Below are 19788 nucleotides of genomic sequence, written 5' to 3' on the forward strand. Positions count from 1 at the left end.
AATGTTTCAGTTAGTTACCTTTTTTCACTTCAAACTATATTCAATAAATTCCTTTTTGTCATAACCCTTAAAACTATTTGCTTATATTTATCTGATTACGGGCCCAGATATGGCTAAAGAATTATCCCTGTGCATCAGTTTGAGGGTCGGAATTTCGACAATTTCGGTTGGAGACTGTCTTAAATGAACATGGTTTGTGGAATGATGTTTGCATGTTAGTATCTCGAGAAACAAACGAAGCTAAAAGGGTTGACTTTCGGAAGAAAGATGCGAAAGCTAAATCTATCATTATTAGAAGAATTGGTGACTCTCATCTCGAATATGTGGACTGTAAAACGGCCTATGAAATATTCGTTTCCCTTTCAAATATCTTTGCAAAGAAAGGTATCTCCAATCAATTCTTTTTGAGAACGAAATTGCTCACGATGATTACTTACATTTTAGTGTACGTTGACGACATTTTGGTGGCTGGTGCAAATGAGGAAGAAATAAAAATAGTTCAAAATCTATTCCAAGGACATTTTGAAATAAATAATCTTGGAGAAGTCAAGCATTATTTGGGATTGGAAGTATTCAAAGATGACTCGTCAAATTTCTGTTTGCGCCAGAGAAATTTCATCAATAACTTGTTGAAAGAATATGGCCTTGACCAGTCAAAATCCTCAAAATATCCAATGAATCCATCGTATGGAAAATGTGAATCTGAAAAACTGCTGGACGACAAGAAATATCAAAAGCTTATAGGATCTTTCTTATACATCAGCGTAAATTCAAGACCCGATATCGCAGCATGTGTATCCATTCTCGCACGAAAAGTAAGCGAGCCTTGTCAAGAGGACTGGTTGGAAATTAAGAGAGTACTGAAATATTTAAAGGGCACAGCAGATTATTTTCTTCGACTTAGCAAGTCGGGAAAGGATGCAAACGATCAGCATGGTTATGCAGATGCCAGTTGGGCAGAAGATGTGAAAGACAGGAAGTCAAATTCCGGTTACATATTTCAAATAAATGGTGGTGCCATTAGTTGGTCTTGCAGAAAGCAGACATGCATTTCTCTGTCTTCAACAGAAGCCGAATTTATCGCTCTCTCTGAAGCATGCAAGGAAGCCATTTGGCTTCGAAAATTATTGAGTGATATGAAGATTATTCATTATTCAACCGTCGAACTGAACGGACGTGTTTTCTAATAGCGGAGTATTTCATCGTAATAAGTACTTATTACGAATTTCACGTGTGGTGGAAATAATAAACCACCATGCAGCGAAATTCAAAGTCATCCACTGGGTTGCTAACTTCAGGGCCCAGTGGACGGGTAACGACTGAAGTTATAAATTTGGACAGCGACCAAGAGTCAGGCCCAATTAGTCGACCTGTAGACGGGTCGACACGCGGTGACACTTTGGCAAGTCGAACCTTTTCTAAGGTGTCGACATCAAAAGGAGGCACTCCCTCTCGAAAGAGATTCAAGGAACGAAGAAATGCTTTGTTTATCCTAAAGAAATTAGGATCAGTCGACCCAAGCACGTTGTCGGCTAAGCAAAGCGATTCCTTAAAATGGGCTCAAGGAATTCTTGAAGCTGGCATAAGCGTAGGAAGGCATCTGGGGAGGGGGCTTAGACCCCCCCAGAAAAAATTTAGCCCCCCCCCAGAATTTGAAAACCTATTTACGATTTTACATTTTTATAAAAATTAAACAAGTATATACTCGTACAACGCACAAAGTTTCACTAAAGACTTTCATGCACAATCGAATTACTTGGGTTGTGGTAGAAGTCTGATATTTATGAAATAAAGCTGTGGTTGAACTTATGATTTAGTTGAATAAAAAATAGTAATTGATATTAAAACTATTCTTTCATAAATTAATATCTTAATAATGCTGCAAAAAAGCGTCGCCAAAAAAGAAGTGAAAATGTTCTTTTTGGGTCTGGAAGTGGTACAAAATTGGCGGAGAAGGGATGAATGTAATATGAACTTGTCATAGAACGAATGTCCACCGTTTCAACAACCGTTGCAATGAATTTGCATCACTTCTTAAGGTGTGATCTGAATATTTTCCCAAATAAATAATTTTTACATTTTTTTATGATTTTTAATGCACTCTAACGCTTGTTTGAAACGTTTTTTTCAAATATTATCGATTTTTATATAATGGATTTAGCATTTATGTGGCAAAATTTGAATAATTTGTACCATTTTATTTATTCTTACTCTTTTTTTAAACTATTTGAAAAAATAAAACAAAAAATTAGGCATTAAAATAAAAAAAAAACTTCCTGTGTAGTTAAAATAGTTAACTTCTTTGTGAGGACATTTTTGGAAGTGCTTTTAAAGTTGTGCCTTTAGAACAACTCCCAATTTTTTGCTGGGAAAAGTGTGGAACTACCCTACGGGAAATGGATCAACCACAGAGCTGGTACAGGACTAGTCCCTGGTGTGTATGGACCAGTCCCAGTTCTGATCAAAACGTATGGAAGGGACCGTCCACTTTAACATGGGTTTGTCATTGACGGAGTAAACTTACATTTTAGGACGCTCTTGGACTCATCCCAAAGGACATGTCCTGGGACAATTTAGCAGGAGCAACCCATAAACAGGTCCTCAGGAACCAGTCTCGGACAAACCCTTAGAAATCTCTTTCAATTTGGGCTCCTAATCGAACTCGAAATGAAAAAAAAAACTTTTGAAATATGTTGAACAAAAGGTTATTCTGATAATTTTATTTCACTAAATGTGAAAATTGCAACTAACTGGAGCACAGGTATCAGTTCTGTGATAGGTCCGTCAGTGGCAATTTGCACCAATTTCCCGTAGGGTACTTTTAGTTGCTTTATTATAAATTGATTGTCGAGTTATTTTGATGTCTATTTTTTATTCAATTTTATGAAATAAAACATTAGTTGAACCTAAAAGTTCAGTCTATAAAGTTTTAGCTAGGGGGGCTATAGCCCCCCCTAGAAAAATTGTCTAGCTACGCTAATGGAAGCTGGAAAAAGGGAACGATCACCGGATGAGCTGCCATCCTCTAAACGGGATCAAAGATCGTTTGCCTCAGTTGCAAAAGACAGCCTTGTGATGACTATTATTAATAAAGGAGCATTGGACGGTATGATTCCAAGGCAAAAATGGGGGGAAATTGAGAACCAGAGGTCTATGGATTGCTTTAAAGCTGCATTGATGCTAATTGGTGAAGTTTGGGAAGGAGCCGCTTTGGAGTTAGTCGATAAAAAAAGACATACCGGCTAAACCTAGAGCACATGCATGGATACCGGAAAACCCACCTGATCCTGAGACAATACTAGAGAGACTAAAAGAATGTAACCCAGATCTTCCAACCGCCGATTGGAAGGTTGGTCGTTTGGATGAGGTGGATGGACCAAGACGACATGCGGTGTTTATATTAAACATAGAGTCGCTGCCATATCTAGCCCAGACCCAAGGACGCGTAAGTTATGGCTTTCATGATATCCATATGAAGGTATACAAAAGCGATCAGCCAAAGGATTCCGAAACGGACAAGCCTCCGGTAGAGTCAGCAGTGAAAAAATCTCCTAGCGAAGCCGAAGGAGACATAAAACCTGCAGACTATGGCGAAAATCATATGCGGGAAGTTTCTACAGGCTCAAACCTCACCAAAGCTGAATCGCGGATTGTTGCGAGAGTCACCGAGATCTGTGAAGAGGAAGTCCTTGATGACTCAATTGAAGCGGCTGATGTGACGGTGGTTGAAAATTTGGATGGTTCTACGGTTCCTCCAGATAAATCTTCACCATTGTAAGGCCGCTTGTGTTGCCTTAAAAGTTCTCCTGATTAAAGGAGACATAGATATAGTTCTTATTCAAGAACCATACATATATAAGAACAAGATCTGTGAATTAAGCACTCCGGGTTTCAAACTTTTGCATAATACCGGTAACGATATAAATCGAGCATGTATAATTGCTAAAAACGAACTAAACTTGTTTCTGCTTCCTTCATTGAGCAATGCAGACACTGTCGTAGCCAGTCTAGAGATATCCACATGCAAATATTGGGTATCTTCGGTCTACATGGGACATGATAGGGAGATGCCACCCTGTGCCGTTAAGACCTTAGTTGAGGAGTCACTAAAAACAAAGACAAAACTCATTATAGGATGCGATGCAAATTCACATCATAGTACTTGGGGAAGTAGTGATACTAATGCAAGGGGAGAGTCGCTAATAGAGTTTATTTTGAACACTAACCTGGTAGTTTGCAATAAGGGAGATGCACCAACCAGGAACATACAAGAGGTTTTGGACGTCACGTTGACCTCTCCGGAACTGAATGATAAGATATCTGAGTGGCAAGTTTTGAGGGAACATAGCTTCTCAGATCATCGCTACATCAGTTTCAGATTGGCTGTTCGTACTTCAAAGACCATATTTCCGCCAAATGTTAGGAAAGCTGATTGGAATAGGTACAGTTGTGCTCAAAATAATAGTAGTGCTGTGCTGAATTTTTTTTCTGCTTCTTCTATTCCTTCCACTAAAGGTTTATTTTATCTTTGTTTTTTACTATATCATTGTTTGGAGTGTGCATAATAAAAAAATACCGTTGGTTTAACTTCTGATGCTATTGTTGTTGTAAAAAAATCGACATAAGAAGAATCCCTTTGCAAGCTCCAAAACAAAAAAAAAGGTTATAAGCTAGCTTACAAACAATTAAAAGACGAAAATAATTTAGCTGTCCATAGTCCAAGAAAAGTCACTCTCCTTTCAAAAAAAAAACATGTATCGAAAAGAATAAAGTATGCCCAAGAGGATTTCCATTGGTCAGTACAGAAATGGAGGAACATTCCCCAGTACAGATATGTAGGAACATTGGATGGATGAGTCAAAAATGGTGCTTTATGATCGAAGAGGATCCCGTCTATATGTTCGGCAACCTAAAAACACTGAGTACAGTACCAATTTTACGACAAAAACTGTAAATCACGATGGTGCTTTAATTTATTTGCTACTACTATTATTTTGAGCGCAGCTGTATAGCGAATCGTTCAATTTGATGATACCGGAAATGCCGGAGACAAATATGAGTACTGTGCAAGATATCGAACACGCAGTGGAGCGGATTACTAAGGCCTTCAACATTTCACTGAAAGCTGCTTGCCCTAGAGAAAAGCCAAGGGGAAAAAATCGGCCGCCATGGTGGTCTACGGAGTTAAGTAATATGAGGAAATCCTGCAGGAAGCTCTTTAACAAAGTCCACAAGAGCTCCGGAGGATTGGGACACTTACAAGATGAATCTGAGAGCATATAAACGAGAACTGAGAAGGTCTCAACAAAACTCTTGGGATGATTACTGTAGCAGCATTGAGAATACGTCAGAGGCTTTCAGACTACGGAGGGTACTAGCATCCACTAACACCGCTCCAGGTTTCATTAAAACATCGGAGGGAAATTGGACAACGTCCAGTGAGGAGACGTTGGAGGTACTTTTGGATACACACTTCCCTGGAAATCAGACGGTTGAACCATGTTCCGGCGGTGTAACAGAGGCTCAGCGATCATTTCCTATCGAGGAAATTGTGTCGGAATCTAGAATAAAATGGGCTTTAAATAGCTTTGGACCATTCAAATCCCCCGGACCTGACGGAATTACTCCGGCGGAATTACAGGCAGTGGCTGAAAGAATTATCCCCTGGTTGACGGTGATATCTAAACGATGTGTAAACTTGGCATATATTCCAGAAAAGTGGAGGGAAACAAAAGTCGTCTTCATACCTAAAGCAGGAAAAGCCTCTCACTTGAGTGCGAAGGATTTCCGACCAATCAGCTTATCCTCATTCCTACTTAAGACCCTGGAGAGGATGATAGACATGTATCTTAGAACTAGCGTGGATTCAAGTTTGCTCTCGAAACGACAGCATGCATACTCGAAGGGCAGGTCGACTGAGACCACATTGCATGAACTAGTCAGCTTTATTGAAAGCTCACTATCTGTCAAAGAATACACAATCGTGGCGTTTCTAGACATCGAAGGGGCGTTCAATAATGTCCATCCGAGCTCGATATTAAATGGACTGACAACTCTGAATGTTGATCCAGGTATACTTAGGCTGTTAGACGAACAGAGGCACTCCTCAAGGAGGGGTTCTATCACCTCTTCTTTGGAATGTTGCCATAAACAACCTTCTGGTTTCCCTAGAAAAAGAAAGGATAAAAGTGGTCGCATACGCAGATGACGTGGCGCTAGCAGTCAGGGGGAAATTCCCATCCACAATCAGAGATATTATACAGAGAGCTCTCCGGATGACTGAGAAATGGGCGAAAGATAATGGTCTTGGTGTAAATCCAGCAAAGACAGAAATAGTCATGTACTGCAAAGATCGCAAAACTCCCACGGTTAGGCCCATTTCCTTAGGGGGTACTGAAATTCCCTTTGGTGAGTGTGCAAAATACCTTGGCGTTATTTTGGACAGGAAGCTGAATTTTAGGCTTAATATTGAAGAGAGGGCGAGAAAAGCCACGGTAGCTTTGTACTCGTGCAAAAAGGCAATAGGGGAAAAGTGGGGACTAAAACCAAAAATTGTGCATTGGCTATACACGGCAGTAGTTAGACCTATAATGCTATATGGTGTTGTAGTCTGGTGGCCGGCACTTCAGAAACCGACTTGTTTAGATAAAGTTCAGCGTATGGCGAGCTTATGTATCTCAGGCGCATTTAGTAAGACAGGAACAGACTCCCTTAATGTCATGCTACATCTATTGCCTTTAGACATTTTGGCCAAACAGTCAGCTGCAACAACGGCTGTGCGGTTACGCGAGCTATCGCTGTGGTCGGAAAAAATGTACGGTCATAGTTCGGTCCTCAAAGTAATGCCAGATGTGCCTAACGTAGTGGATTTCACCCTGGCAAAACCACTTTTCGACAAAAAGTTTGAAACTCTAATTCCCAACAGTGAGGCGTGGTGTACACAGACCCGGGGAATAGAAGATATATAGATTTCTATACTGATGGCTCCAAATTGAATGGACAAGTGGGGTTCGGAGTATATTCTAAAGATCTGGAAATTCGAATAGCGAAAAGATTACCTAATCACTGTAGTGTTTTTCAGGCTGAAATATTGGCAATAAAAGAGGTGGTGAATTGGTTGAGAAGTAATGTTCCAACTAATATTGGCATTAATATATACTCAGACAGTAAACCTGCAATAAAATCCTTGGACTCTGTGTTCCTTAACTCGAAAACGGCCATAGACTGCCGCAAATCTCTCAACGAGATGGCTGAGCAGTACAATATTCACCTAATATGGGTGCCTGGCCATAGGAACATACCGGGGAACTGCGAAGCAGATGTGTTAGCAAGGCTAGGAACTACCTTACATATTCCAGGGGAACTAGAATCTGTTGGTATGCCTCTGGGCACCTGCAAGCTCTTACTGCGTGAGAGGGCTGTTAAGATGGCCAATGTTCGATGGGAAAATTGCAAGGGTTGTAGCGAAACCAAGCAAATATGGCCCCATTTAAACTTAAACCGCACACTAGATTTGCTAGTGTTCTCAAGGCATCAGATAGCACTCCTGATATCTGCTATAACGGGTCGCTGCCTGATAGGCGAATTTGCAAAAACTATAGGTGCGAAGTATAATGACTATTGTATGAGCTGTCATGATGTGGAGGAAAAGGAATCAATTAAACACCTCTTGTGTGAGTGTCCTGCTCTTTGTGTAAGGCGTAAGCGAATTTTAGGAGCATATAGCTTTAGATTACTGGCTGACCTGGAAAACGTTAACTTAAGCAGTTTGTTAATGTTTTTGGAGCAATCTGGTTGGTTCCACAAAAGTAAATAATAGAGAAGGTTCAGTGGTTAAGACTAGAAGTGCCCATATGTAATAGGTACTTTTAGTTAAATGTGGTATCACAATGGACTGAATAGTCTAAGTGAGCCTGAAATTTAATCGGGCTGCCACTTTAACCTAACCTAACCTAACCGAAGATTATTCAAAATGGCCCAACTACCGTCTTCGAGGACAATCAAAGCTGCCTTCGCATCATTAAGGACGAAAAGCTTAGCAATCGCACAAAACATATCGATACTAAAATTCACTTTGTCAAAGATCATGTCGAAAAGGGGAATGTCGTTTGCGTTTATTGTCCAAGTGAGATGATGGTTGCAGACATAATGACAAAACCATTACCAGCAACAATTATGGAAAAATTCCGAACTTCCATTGGCGTTGAAATCGATTGAGGAAGGGTGTTGGAGTAACAATCGAAATCAACTCTACTGTTTAAATACTTTACTTTTATTTCAATTCATAACATAGATGGCTATGACATAGAATACACATTTTTCATACTGTCATTTTAAATAATTTTTCAGTCCAAAATAAAATTTCATTACATAAACTTTGTGTGTGGTTCTTAGAAAGAAATATAATTTCACAATTGCATATCTGCAATAAATTGAAGTCATCTGGTGCTACCATAGAAATGGCGGAATATGTCATTTGTTATAAACTCTTCCAGAATCGTTTAGCAATGTGGTAACGGCCATTGAGACTCTCAACCCGGATTCATTAGAGATGGAATTTGTGAAGAATAGGTTATTAGAAGAGGAACGCAAACGCAAAAACCGCAAATGTGTGTTTTGTGGCTAATGATAACAATTGTCAAATATCTTTTAACTCCATGAACTGGATTGAGGATTCTGGAGCAAGCGACGGTTTTTCTGACCTACATAAGTTAAAGACTCCAATAGTAATTGGGATTGCGAAGAATGGGGTATGTATCGAAGCGGACAATGCTAGAACAGTGATTGGTTCTTTAAATGTTAATGGAAAACTTTTGAAATGCACCATCAAAAATTTTTTGCCCTGCAAAGATCTAAAATGTAATTTGTTTTCTATTCGCCGAATCGAGGAAGCTGGAATGAAGGCAGTATTTGAAGACCGATTATTTAAAAATAAATTGCTAGTATTACAGGGTAAAATGAGGAACAAAACTTATGAATTTCAAATCAATGTTGAAACGGTTGAAAGTGCAAATTTTGGCAGAACTGAACAACAATTTGACTTGTGGCATAAAAGACTTTGTCATTTAAACACAAGTGATATGAAGGAGTTACAATCAATGGTAGATGGCATGGAAAAATTCGATGTTGAAAAGACTTTTTGTGACTCGTGTGCGAGACATCTAGAATTCTGAATTTGGTGCACACTGATCTATATGGGTCAATTCACCCTACTTCGTGGAACGGAATGAAACATATGGTGACATTTATAGACGATTATTCCCACTTCACTTTAGTTAACACCATGGCAAAGAAATCTGAAGTCTTAACTCATTTCAAAACGTTCAAAGCTATGGCTGAAAATTTGCATGATGTCAAGATATCTAACTTACGATGCGACAACGGGGGTGAGTCTTTGGGATGCAGCAGAAAAGAAGATAGTTCTATCTAGAGATGTAACGAATAAGATTTCAAATGTACAGATACCACAAAGAAGACACCAATGTGTGAATTTGAAAGATATGAAAATGTATCGGTTCCTGTAGAAAATGGGTTTGATGAAAATACCGCGTTAGTGAGGATGAATCATTTGAAGAAGCGATTAGTCATCCAGAAGAAATTAATGGAAATATTCAACATCGAAACGTGAACAATTCTGAAAATACCGTAGAGCTCCGAAGAAGTTCGAGATTGATAAAATCGCCATCTCGATATGATTACATTGCTATTGCTTTAAACGCTGAACGCTTTGTATCTAACGTTCCTCGTACATACAAGGATGTAGAAAATTTTTATGATTCGTGCGATTGGCACAAAGCAATAAAAAGAGAACTTGATTCATTGGAAAAGAACCAAACGTGGAAACTCGTCCAACGGCCAAATGGTAAGAGTGTTGTTTGGTGTAGGTGGGTATTCAAACGCAAATTGGACACTGATGGAAGTCTTAGTGAATATAAGGCACGCGTTGTTGCAAAGGGGTATACACAATGTCAACGATTTGACTACAAGAAACGTACTCCCCTGATGCGAAAATGGGCACGTTTCGCATCTTGTTAGCTTTTGCCAACAAAATGAAATACCATATACCCTGCCAGCATTTCAAAGTTCCATTTCATCCTCATCGCTACCACTGATTCGTAAGTGACACTACAACAATAGCCAACTGTGATGGGGAAACGTATCAAAAAGTACGAAATGTACATGAAAGTATTTTGCCATTACTATTGTTACAAGAGCCATTTTATATTTTGTGAAACACCAAGTGCAACTAGCTTATTATAATTTATTTAAATAAAAATGAAAATGAAGTGCTGAAAACATATTTATTTCGCTTAAAATTATGAAAGGTATATTGGTGAACAAATGGAATAAAGTGAAAGTTCTTCAGTTATTTTTCCGAACGCGCTGCCTCCATCGAGAATAAACACTCTGGCTGATAGACGCTGCAATATGTAATATGTATGCTACTTGTAACTAACTCTACATCATTATTCTATTAATACAAAAAATTATGTTAAATATGATGTGATAGTCGTATAAATGTTATGTTAATAAGAATTTATAAATGTTTAATCAAATTAATAAATATCTAAACAATCGTGTTTTACTTGACCACTATGATTTTTTAACAACTATCTTAAAATACACTTTTTCTTATAGTTTGAAGGGACTATTATTGGCGTCGTACCTAAATCTATATAAAAAGGCACGTAATAATTGCACTCATGCGATACTTTTTTTGTAGTTGTTGTTGTTGTAACAGTTTATTGTAATTTCATCCATTTTTATGTTATACGCTTTGGTACTTCAGCTTGTGGCCAGATCGAGGAACTCTGCGACTAAGGTGGGGTGCGTCCAGAGTGACCTGTCGGTAAGTCGGGTTGGTTTAGCTGGGCAAGAGAAAAGATGACGCGTGTCGTGTGGCCCTTGGTTGCAAATTGGACATACGTCAGCTACGCTGCTATCAATCACTGATAAATAGGAATTGAGGCGGCTGCACTTGCCTGATCTTAACTGGGCTAAAACTATCCTAGTCTGCCGTGGGAGGTCTCTTTCCTCCGGTGCTATGGGCGGTGGACGGACTCCGAGAACAGGATTTTTGTAGTAACTTGGCGTGGTACAAATTCTCAATAGTGACGGCGCTTTTCCGACGAGTTTTGGATGTCGTATACGATTGTTTTCGACGTGGAGATTCTCAGAAGTGCCATCAAATTCAAAAGATGTTGACAGGGTACATCAAATGTTGTTTATGCCAATTGGGCTTTAAAATGTGTTTCTTTTACATTTTGTTTATTAATGAATTACAATAAGTTCAACCGGCCCAAAATTTACGTCAGATATTTAAATATTCTTTGGCAACAGAAACTAATTATATCATTATTTCATTTGATTTTTTAATTACTTTTAATTTTGCAGTTTTTCAATTTTTTTTGTTATAAGTACCATAAATTCGTATTTAAGCTCGGACCGACCATAACTTATTTATGATTAGTTTTTACCTTACCTTGTCGCATTCGGTCCAACAGAATTTTCCGCCATACAAAACACTGCATGCAAGTTTTCTTTAAATCCACATTTCACAGCTGCGTAAAATGCACCCAAAATGGCTGCTGCTCCTCCACAGTCTCGTTTCATGCCTGGCATAGCAGTTTTGCCCTTGATACTAAGGCCACCTGTGTCGTAAACGATACCCTTGCCGACTAATGCAATAGTCTCCTGCGCACCTTTTGGTTCATGTGACATTACCACAAGGGCTGGTGGTACAGCTGCCGCTTTCCCAACGCCATAAATGCCTCCAAAACCGCGTTCACGCAATTCTTCGCCACGTATAACAGTTGGTTTGATATTCAATTCAGTACCAATCTTTTCGGCTTCATCAATAAAATGACTTACATTCATTTCATTGCAAGGTGTATCAACAATACGAGCTGCCAATTGTATGCCTTTCCCAGCTACCTCCAGACAACAAATTTCAGATGCATCCAAAGGAGTTTCCGATATCGAGCCATCTTTCTCAATTATGACAAATTCAATACTTATAACTGAACTTTCCGCAACATTTTTCATAGGTATGTCCTGATCACTGACTCTACTAACAGATGGACTGTTTATGCTGTTTGCAGTCTTACGGGAATACAAAGAAAACGCACGTACCACTGCACAGGCACTAGCAAACAAATCTGCACGTTCACAGACGATAACAATATTTTCTTCATTAACGTTTAAAACGCTATTTTTTACCAATCGAGTAATGGCATGGGCTCGAGATGGTGTATTATGACGTGAACATTTAAGTGGTACCGCAGCAATGGTAGCTACATCCAAGTATAGGGATATCTTATCGGTAGGGGAGGGATGTAAACACGAGATGGCCTTGTTAAACGTATCCTCAGTGACGCGGGGCTCCAATTTGCAGGCAACATCTGTAAATCTCAAAAGATTTAAATGTTTTAACTGACCAATAATCAATACGGGTTTGTAATGAGGATCACTCGGTGTAAGGGAAGAATTGAACTTCAGTTCAATGGCCATCTGAAAAAAAAACAAAAATGAGTATAGACGCAAACATTAGTGGATTGAAGTTGGAAGAACTTTTGAAACTATAGCCAGCTTCTATACAAATTGAACTAATAATACTTGTACAACGTGGGAGTTCAAAGAAAATTCAAAATAATCCTAAATATTAGTAAACGTTTTAAGTATTAATTCATCCTAATGTATCAGCAATACGTGGAAAATTTTCCTATTTAAATTGCACTTATTTTAGATGAAAAGAATATTTTCTAATTTCTTAAATTACTCCACGCTATAAGGCAATCGACAACAACAACTTGGAATACATTGCAGATTTGTTGGATATTCTAATGCGTTCAATCGGAAGAAAAAGTCTTTATTTCAAATTAGTTGGGATTTTATTTAATAGAATTCAAGACAAGTTTACTCGTTGAAATGTACACAAAGGTTGACTTAGTTGATTATATAAAGAGTAACAGGTAATAAACAAGTACAAAAAGAGAACAAAAGGATAAACGACAAAATAAAAGATAAATATCACGACAGGGTTGGTTGTCGTATTCGAAATACCATTACGGAATTACATTGCAATCTGGTCTCGATCAAAAGCTCTTTCAGGTAAGAAGCTTCCTTTGTTGCTTCCGAAAGCGCCATGTATTCTGATTTTATGTAGGAGAAGGATACTGTCCTCTGCTTTCGAGCTTCCCAACATATAGCTGCACCAGACATTATGAACGAAAAGTCGGAATATGAACGCCTAGCCACCATATTGGACCCCCAGGCCGCATCAACAACGCCATAAAGTTTTTTTTCATCACAGCGGTATAACAATCCATAATCAATAGTTCCTTTGGTGTACCGCAAGACACGTTTAGCAGCTTGCCAATGACTTCCGTAATAATTGTTGTTAAATTGGCTCAAAAATGTATAATATGATAAAGACTTCTTCACATTTTTGATCCAAGACTTATTATTTGAAGCGATTAACAAGTCATCGAGGTAAACTGTAATTAATAGAAAATCTTCGCCTTCCCTCTTTGAAAATAAACAGGGATCATGTTTCGATATATTCAAATCGAGCTTCTTTAAGTTTTCTGTCAGCTTTTCATACCATTTTAAGCCTGAATGGCATAGACCACACAAAGCGTTACCAATTTTACAAACAGGGTACTTACAAGTGTTTATGCCGTCTAGCCATTCTTAGCAATTGTCTTCACCCGTTGTGATTTCGATCTACTTGATCCTATGATCCTATCAGAATCAAAGTCACCCTCGCTCAAGTTGTCCGGTAAATTCGTCCCCTTTTGACTATTTTCCAGTGATGATTCCATTTTATTTGCATCATCATCGGCGTCCTCGAAAATATCCTCATATTCAGTTTCGAAATACAAAACTAGTACACATACCTAATCATGCATCTCGCCATTTCAAGAAGCGTTCTATTTGTGCGTTCAGAAACCCCACTCTATTGTGGGGTATAAGGGGCACTCAGCCTTCTTCGAATTCCATACATCTGCAAATGCTCATCAAACTCATAATTACAATACTTAAAGGGTGATACGGTCAAAATTTGGTCAAGGGAAAACGCGTGTAAATCGGTGAAATCGTTTACTTAAAAAATCAAATTAAATTTCTTTTTCAAGTTCAATTAGTATAAAATTCAGGAAAAATATTCAGTTAGGCTTTCGCTTTTCCAAATCCGAATTGCCGGGCCTCACGCTTGACACCTGCCATCAGATTTTGTACAGCCACCTTGTCCACCTTCTTCGCCGCAGAAAGCCTGTTTGCCTTGAACTGCTGCTCGTCCTTAGCAGTTTTTTTGGTCTTCTTTAGGTTCCGCTTGACAATAGCCCAGTATTTTTCAATTGGGCGGAGCTCTGGCGTGTTGGGAGGGTTCTTGTCCTTGGGAACCACCTGCACGTTGTTGGCGGCGTACCACTCCATGGCCTTTTTACCGTAATGGCAAGATGCCAAATCCGGGCAAAACAGTACGGAACAACCGTGTTTCTTCAGGAAAGGCAGCAGACGTTTATTCAAACACTCTTTCACGTAAATTTCTTGGTTGACAGTCCCGGAAGCTATGAAAATGCTGCTTTTCAAGCCACAGGTACAGATGGCTTGCCAAACCAGATATTTCTTTGCGAACTTTGACAGTTTTATTTGCTTGAAAATATCTGCTATCTTTCCCCTTCCCTTTGCCGTATAAAACTCTTGTCCCGGAAGCTGCTTGTAGTCGGCTTTGACGTAGGTTTCGTCGTCCATTACCACGCAGTCAAACTTCGTCAGCATCGTCGTGTACAGCCTCCGGGATCGCGCTTTGGCGGCCGTATTTTGTTTATCATCGCGATTTGGAGTCACTACCTTCTTGTAAGTCGATAGTCCGGCTCGTTTTTTGGCTCGATGCACGGTTGTAGACGATACACCCAGCTTATTTGCGGCATCTCGGAGAGAGAGGTTAGGGTTTCGCTTGAAACTACCGGCAACTCTCTTTGTCGTCTCAGCGGCTTCCGGTTTTCGATTACCCCCAGATCCAGACTTCCTGGCTGTCGACAAACGTTCCCCAAACACTTTAATTACATTTGTAACGGTTGATTTGGCAACTTTTAGCGATTTTGCCAGCTTTGCGTGCGAGTAGCTGGGATTTTCGCGATGCCCGAGCTAAATTTTGATACGCTGCTCTTCTTGCTTGGACGGCATTTTGACAACTGAAGAGTGAATTCTAAAATCAAAATAGGAGCAACATTCTACACACACACACCTTCAAAATGAGGGGTGTTCAGGTTTTTTAAATGCAAAATTGAAAGAAATACGTAAGTTTATATTGACCACATTTTGACCGTATCACCCTCTACGTCCATTGTCGGATTGTAATGCTTTTATCTTTTAGCCTGTAAATGTTTCAGCTGCATTCTTAAATTTCTTAAAAACTTCCAACACGTCCGACTTCTGTTTGAGTACAAATATTTCGCAATATAGTGAGTAATCATCCGTGAAAGTCACAAAGTATTTTGCCGAAGAATGAGATGCCGCCATTATTGGCCCACAAACACCGCTGTGAACGATTTCCAACAAATCGTTTGCTCGTTCTGACTTCGCTTTGGGAAATGGTTTTCTTGTCTGCTTCACAAGGTGCAATTTTTCCAACGAAGCAAAATTCATATCTTGCACCAAATTCTCCTTCACCATGACCCATTTTGAGATGCCATTCATCTATTTTGCCAATTTTAGCTTCACCACAAGCGGCAGCACAAACAAATTTTGATCTTGTAAATAATATAAACCACCAAAACTATTAGCCGTGTAAAAAACTTTATTTTGTTCTCGTATTTCAACTTTGTTTTTATAAAACATACGATAGATAGTAAATTCGCCCTAAATTCTGGCAAATTCCTATTCCCACTATGTCTGTGGTATCTTTACTCGCCAAATTCAACGTTTTGTGTATTCTTTTTCCGTGCTCATGCGAGCTGTACTACCACTATCAAGACACCAACGGCGTCTGTGATTTTCATCGCATTATCTACTGTGTTGGTTTTTCATTGTTCATTGCCTTTTCTGTGCCTTCATTTGTTTGTTTTGACTTGCATTATTTGGCAAAGTGCCCAGGAAAACCGCACTTAAAAAACTTCCATGCTTCTTTATTGACATTCCTATTTGAATCTTCGTTTTTCTTACTGCGCTGCACATATTTTGAATTGTTAACGTATAAAGTGTTATGTTCACCTCTGTCTTCTTTTGCCTTCTTTGCTTGGTCTTCTTCTAGAATTTTCACCCTTAGCACTGACGGGCTCGGTAATTCGTCTCTTGTTTCTAAGAAACATCTGAACGTCTCATAATCCTGCCAACATTTTTTGAGTTTGACGGCACCACGTCGAAAACAATCGTTTACATCAAAAACTCGTCGAAAAAGGACGACGCCAATAAGAAACCCTTCAAACTATCAGAAAAAGTGACTTTTAAGGTAGTTGTAAAAGAATCATTCCCTGCCAGCATTTCAAAGTTCCATTTCATCTTCATCGCTACCACAACTCGTAAATGACACTATAACAATCGCAAAAAGCATATCAAAATTACTTATGATATGCAAGTATATACGGCCGTAAGTTCGGCCAGGCCGAATCTATGTACCCTCCACCATGGTTTGCGTAGAAACTTCTACTTCTTATTAACACCGTCTTCTAAATTGTAAGTTAGTCCATATATTAAACAAAAAAACGGCCGATTAAATACGTAAAATAAAATTTTGACAAAATTTTCTATAGAAATAAAATTTTGACAAAATTTTTCTATAGAAATAAAATTTTGACAAAATTTTCTAAAGAAATAAAATTTTGAAAATGTTTCTACAGAAATAAAATTTTGGCAAAATTTTCTATAGAAATAAACTTTTGACAAAATTTTCTATAGAAAAAAATCTTGACAAAATTTTGTAGCGCAATAAAATTTTGACAAAATTTTCTATAGAAATAAAATGTTGGTAGGTTATTTTTTGCCATGGTTGATAGCGGCCATATACTAGCTTAATGTACCAAATTTCAACCGAATCGGATGAATTTTGCTCCTCCAAGAGGTTCCGGAGGTCAAATTTGGGCATCGATTTATATGGGGGCTATATATAATTATGAACCGATATGGATCATTTTTTTTTATTTTGCTCATTTTTTTGTATACAATATGCTAATACTTTAAAAAAATAAACCTTAATTTAATTTAAATAAACAAAATAAATTCATATTTATGACAATAACATAAAGTTGTCTGTCACTTTCAAAATTTTAGTTAATTCCAGTCTGTTCCTTTTACTTTATAAGTAATACAAATGTTGTTTTAAAAGTTTTCATTCATAATATAATTTCGATAATTTAAAGCATAACTAATATAATCATATAATCTGTCCCATCCATTCTCAAACTCTCCGTTTAATATGCTTACAAGTTAATTTTCTTCCAGATATGATTTTCCAAAATTTAACATTCGGATTTCTCTTAAAATTGGTTATGAAATGTTGTAAATTTTCCACTTCGCCCGTATTGCAGAAAGAGCATTCCATACTCCCCGGGCTATTGTATTTGTTTGCATTTAATGGAAGTATATCTGCTCTTGTTCTCATTAGAAGTGATATTTTATCTATATTTCCTATATCTTTCATGGATTAAGGAATCTGTACACGCAAAAAAATAATTCTTTCCTCCCAAACGAAATTTTAGACAAACAAAGTTCGTTTCTCATTTGCTTTTCGTTGAAAGGAAGTACATTTGGAAGAAAAGTATATACTTTTTGTGATAAACGTTTATTCTTTTCCAGGATGTAAAAACAATTTCATAAAGACTAACTCAAAAAAATTTTTTTCTGGCTAATTGCATTTTCCCTCACATCTTTCTCACTTCCACGAAGTTTTTTAGTTCTTAGCACCTTTTTCTGTAATACCAACAATGTAGAAGAAATTATACGATTTTATAAATTTTTAAAATTTTTTTACCTTTCGCCTGGACGGAGAATCGAACCGCGGACCATGCACTTTGTAAGCCAACACACTAACCAATGAGCTATGTACCTGTTATGGTCATCAATAGATAAATATCCATATAAGTTATATTTATATAGCATAGCTTGCGGCGCCCACGAACCGAATAAACAAAGTTTATTTAACAGAAACAAACATTTAGTTTGGCACCGTGGAGCAGTGGTTGCTACGTCCGACTTGCATGCCAAGGGTCGTGGGTTCGATCCCCGCTTCGACCAAAGTTTTTTTTTTTTTTTTTTTTTTTTTTACATATATTCCAGATATGTTCGGAAGATTCCGAAAAAATGTTCAACATTACATTGTAGTATATTAAATTTTGAACTGTAAACTGTGTCTTATTAAAGACCTAAAGTCGGAAAAGAACAGTGTTTGATATAAACGAAATGGACTGTGTTGTTGTTTCAAAAATAACTTTTTTTATTGAAAAAATAAAAATTTTGTAACAAACGAATTTTTTTGGTGATAAAAGTTTAAAATTTTCGAAGCAATTCAAAAAACTCTAACAAAAGAAAAACGTTTTCGGTACACGTTTTCTAAACGTTGTTTTTCTTTGCGTGTAGTATCTACCACCGCTTGAGTAAGCTTTTTGTCTCATCTGAGCGTAACTTAGACATTTAAGTTGATGGTCCATCAGATTCATTGTCGTTCTCTATTCATGCTCACTCCGAATCAAGTCTTCATTCATGATGATGTTGACCTTTCGAGCCAGGGATTCCATAGCTGTTACCCAAAAAACTCTTTTTGACCAAACTTTTAGGGACAATATATGTGGCAATCTTGTGTTTTCATATTTGAAAATTGTATCAAAACTGTAGTTTGAATGCAGTTTTAGTGTGTAGAAATGGTTGTCTACAATGTCTGTCTCTAATGAGAGAATGTAGTTCGGTATAAAGTTCGGTTTTTTTTTTAAATCTGTTTTAGGAAATATCTTTGCAGCTTATCTACTTATGTTATATTTCGATTCAAATATGTCAATTTTTCCTCCTTTACTACACGCCCACCGTTTCGAAATGTCATTATTTTCGATTTTTCTAGGTTTACCCACATGTTCCATTGTTTGCAATACCTCTCTAGATTGTATATCATATCAGTCTAGCTGTAGCTTTTGTAGCTCATAGACGTGTTTAAAACCGTATCGGGTATTAATAAAAAAAGTTACTCGAGTTCAGTCGGGAATCTACACTGGATTTTGCTGACTACAACTAAAACAACGGTGCTGCTATATTAAAACTGGCAGACCAATAAAAAAAATCACAACAACAACTCACAAATATACAAGTGAGATTCCAATATTTACTGTATAAAACTATAAAAAAAAAGATAAACAAACTGATAGAGACAGAAGAATCAATTCAGCATAACAGAAACAATTGTTCTAGTTACCCAGAAAAAAGGCAAGAAAAAAGTTTACTGAAAAACAAATAGAGATCTCTACACCCCCGATAACCCATGGCGAGGATACTGTAAATCCAGATGCTGAAAATACTGATACCACGAATACTATTACGAGTGCTCAGCCAAGGGCTGTTCGCCCACCACCTATTATAGTTAGCACCGCCCTTCGCAACATCATAAAACCAATAGCCTCTAATGGACATACTATAAAACATATAGATGATCATTCTCTTAAAATATCAACGTTCGAAGCCAATGATTACAGAGAAGCAACCAAAGCTCTTAATGAGGTCAACATACAATGGCATTGATATGAAAGCAAACATGATCGCCCTATACGTGTGGTAGCGAAAAACCTACATCATTCTTGCAGCCCC

The 19788-nt window shown here is 37.9% G+C and overlaps 1 protein-coding gene across 2 annotated transcripts in view; it reads right to left on the reverse strand.

Moving 5' to 3' along the window:
• grsm (probable aminopeptidase NPEPL1 granny smith protein) overlaps positions 1 to 19788 on the reverse strand; it is a 102766-nt gene that overhangs the window by 22290 nt on the left and 60688 nt on the right. For both annotated transcript variants that reach the window (XM_075291132.1, XM_075291131.1), the window contains exon 2: positions 11483 to 12510. In XM_075291132.1, coding sequence (XP_075147247.1) covers positions 11483 to 12510 — 1028 coding nt within the window. The remainder of the gene's footprint in view (positions 1 to 11482; positions 12511 to 19788) is intronic.

This window comes from Haematobia irritans, chromosome 1, assembly GCF_050003625.1.
Source record: "Haematobia irritans isolate KBUSLIRL chromosome 1, ASM5000362v1, whole genome shotgun sequence".
NCBI lineage: Eukaryota > Metazoa > Arthropoda > Insecta > Diptera > Muscidae > Haematobia > Haematobia irritans.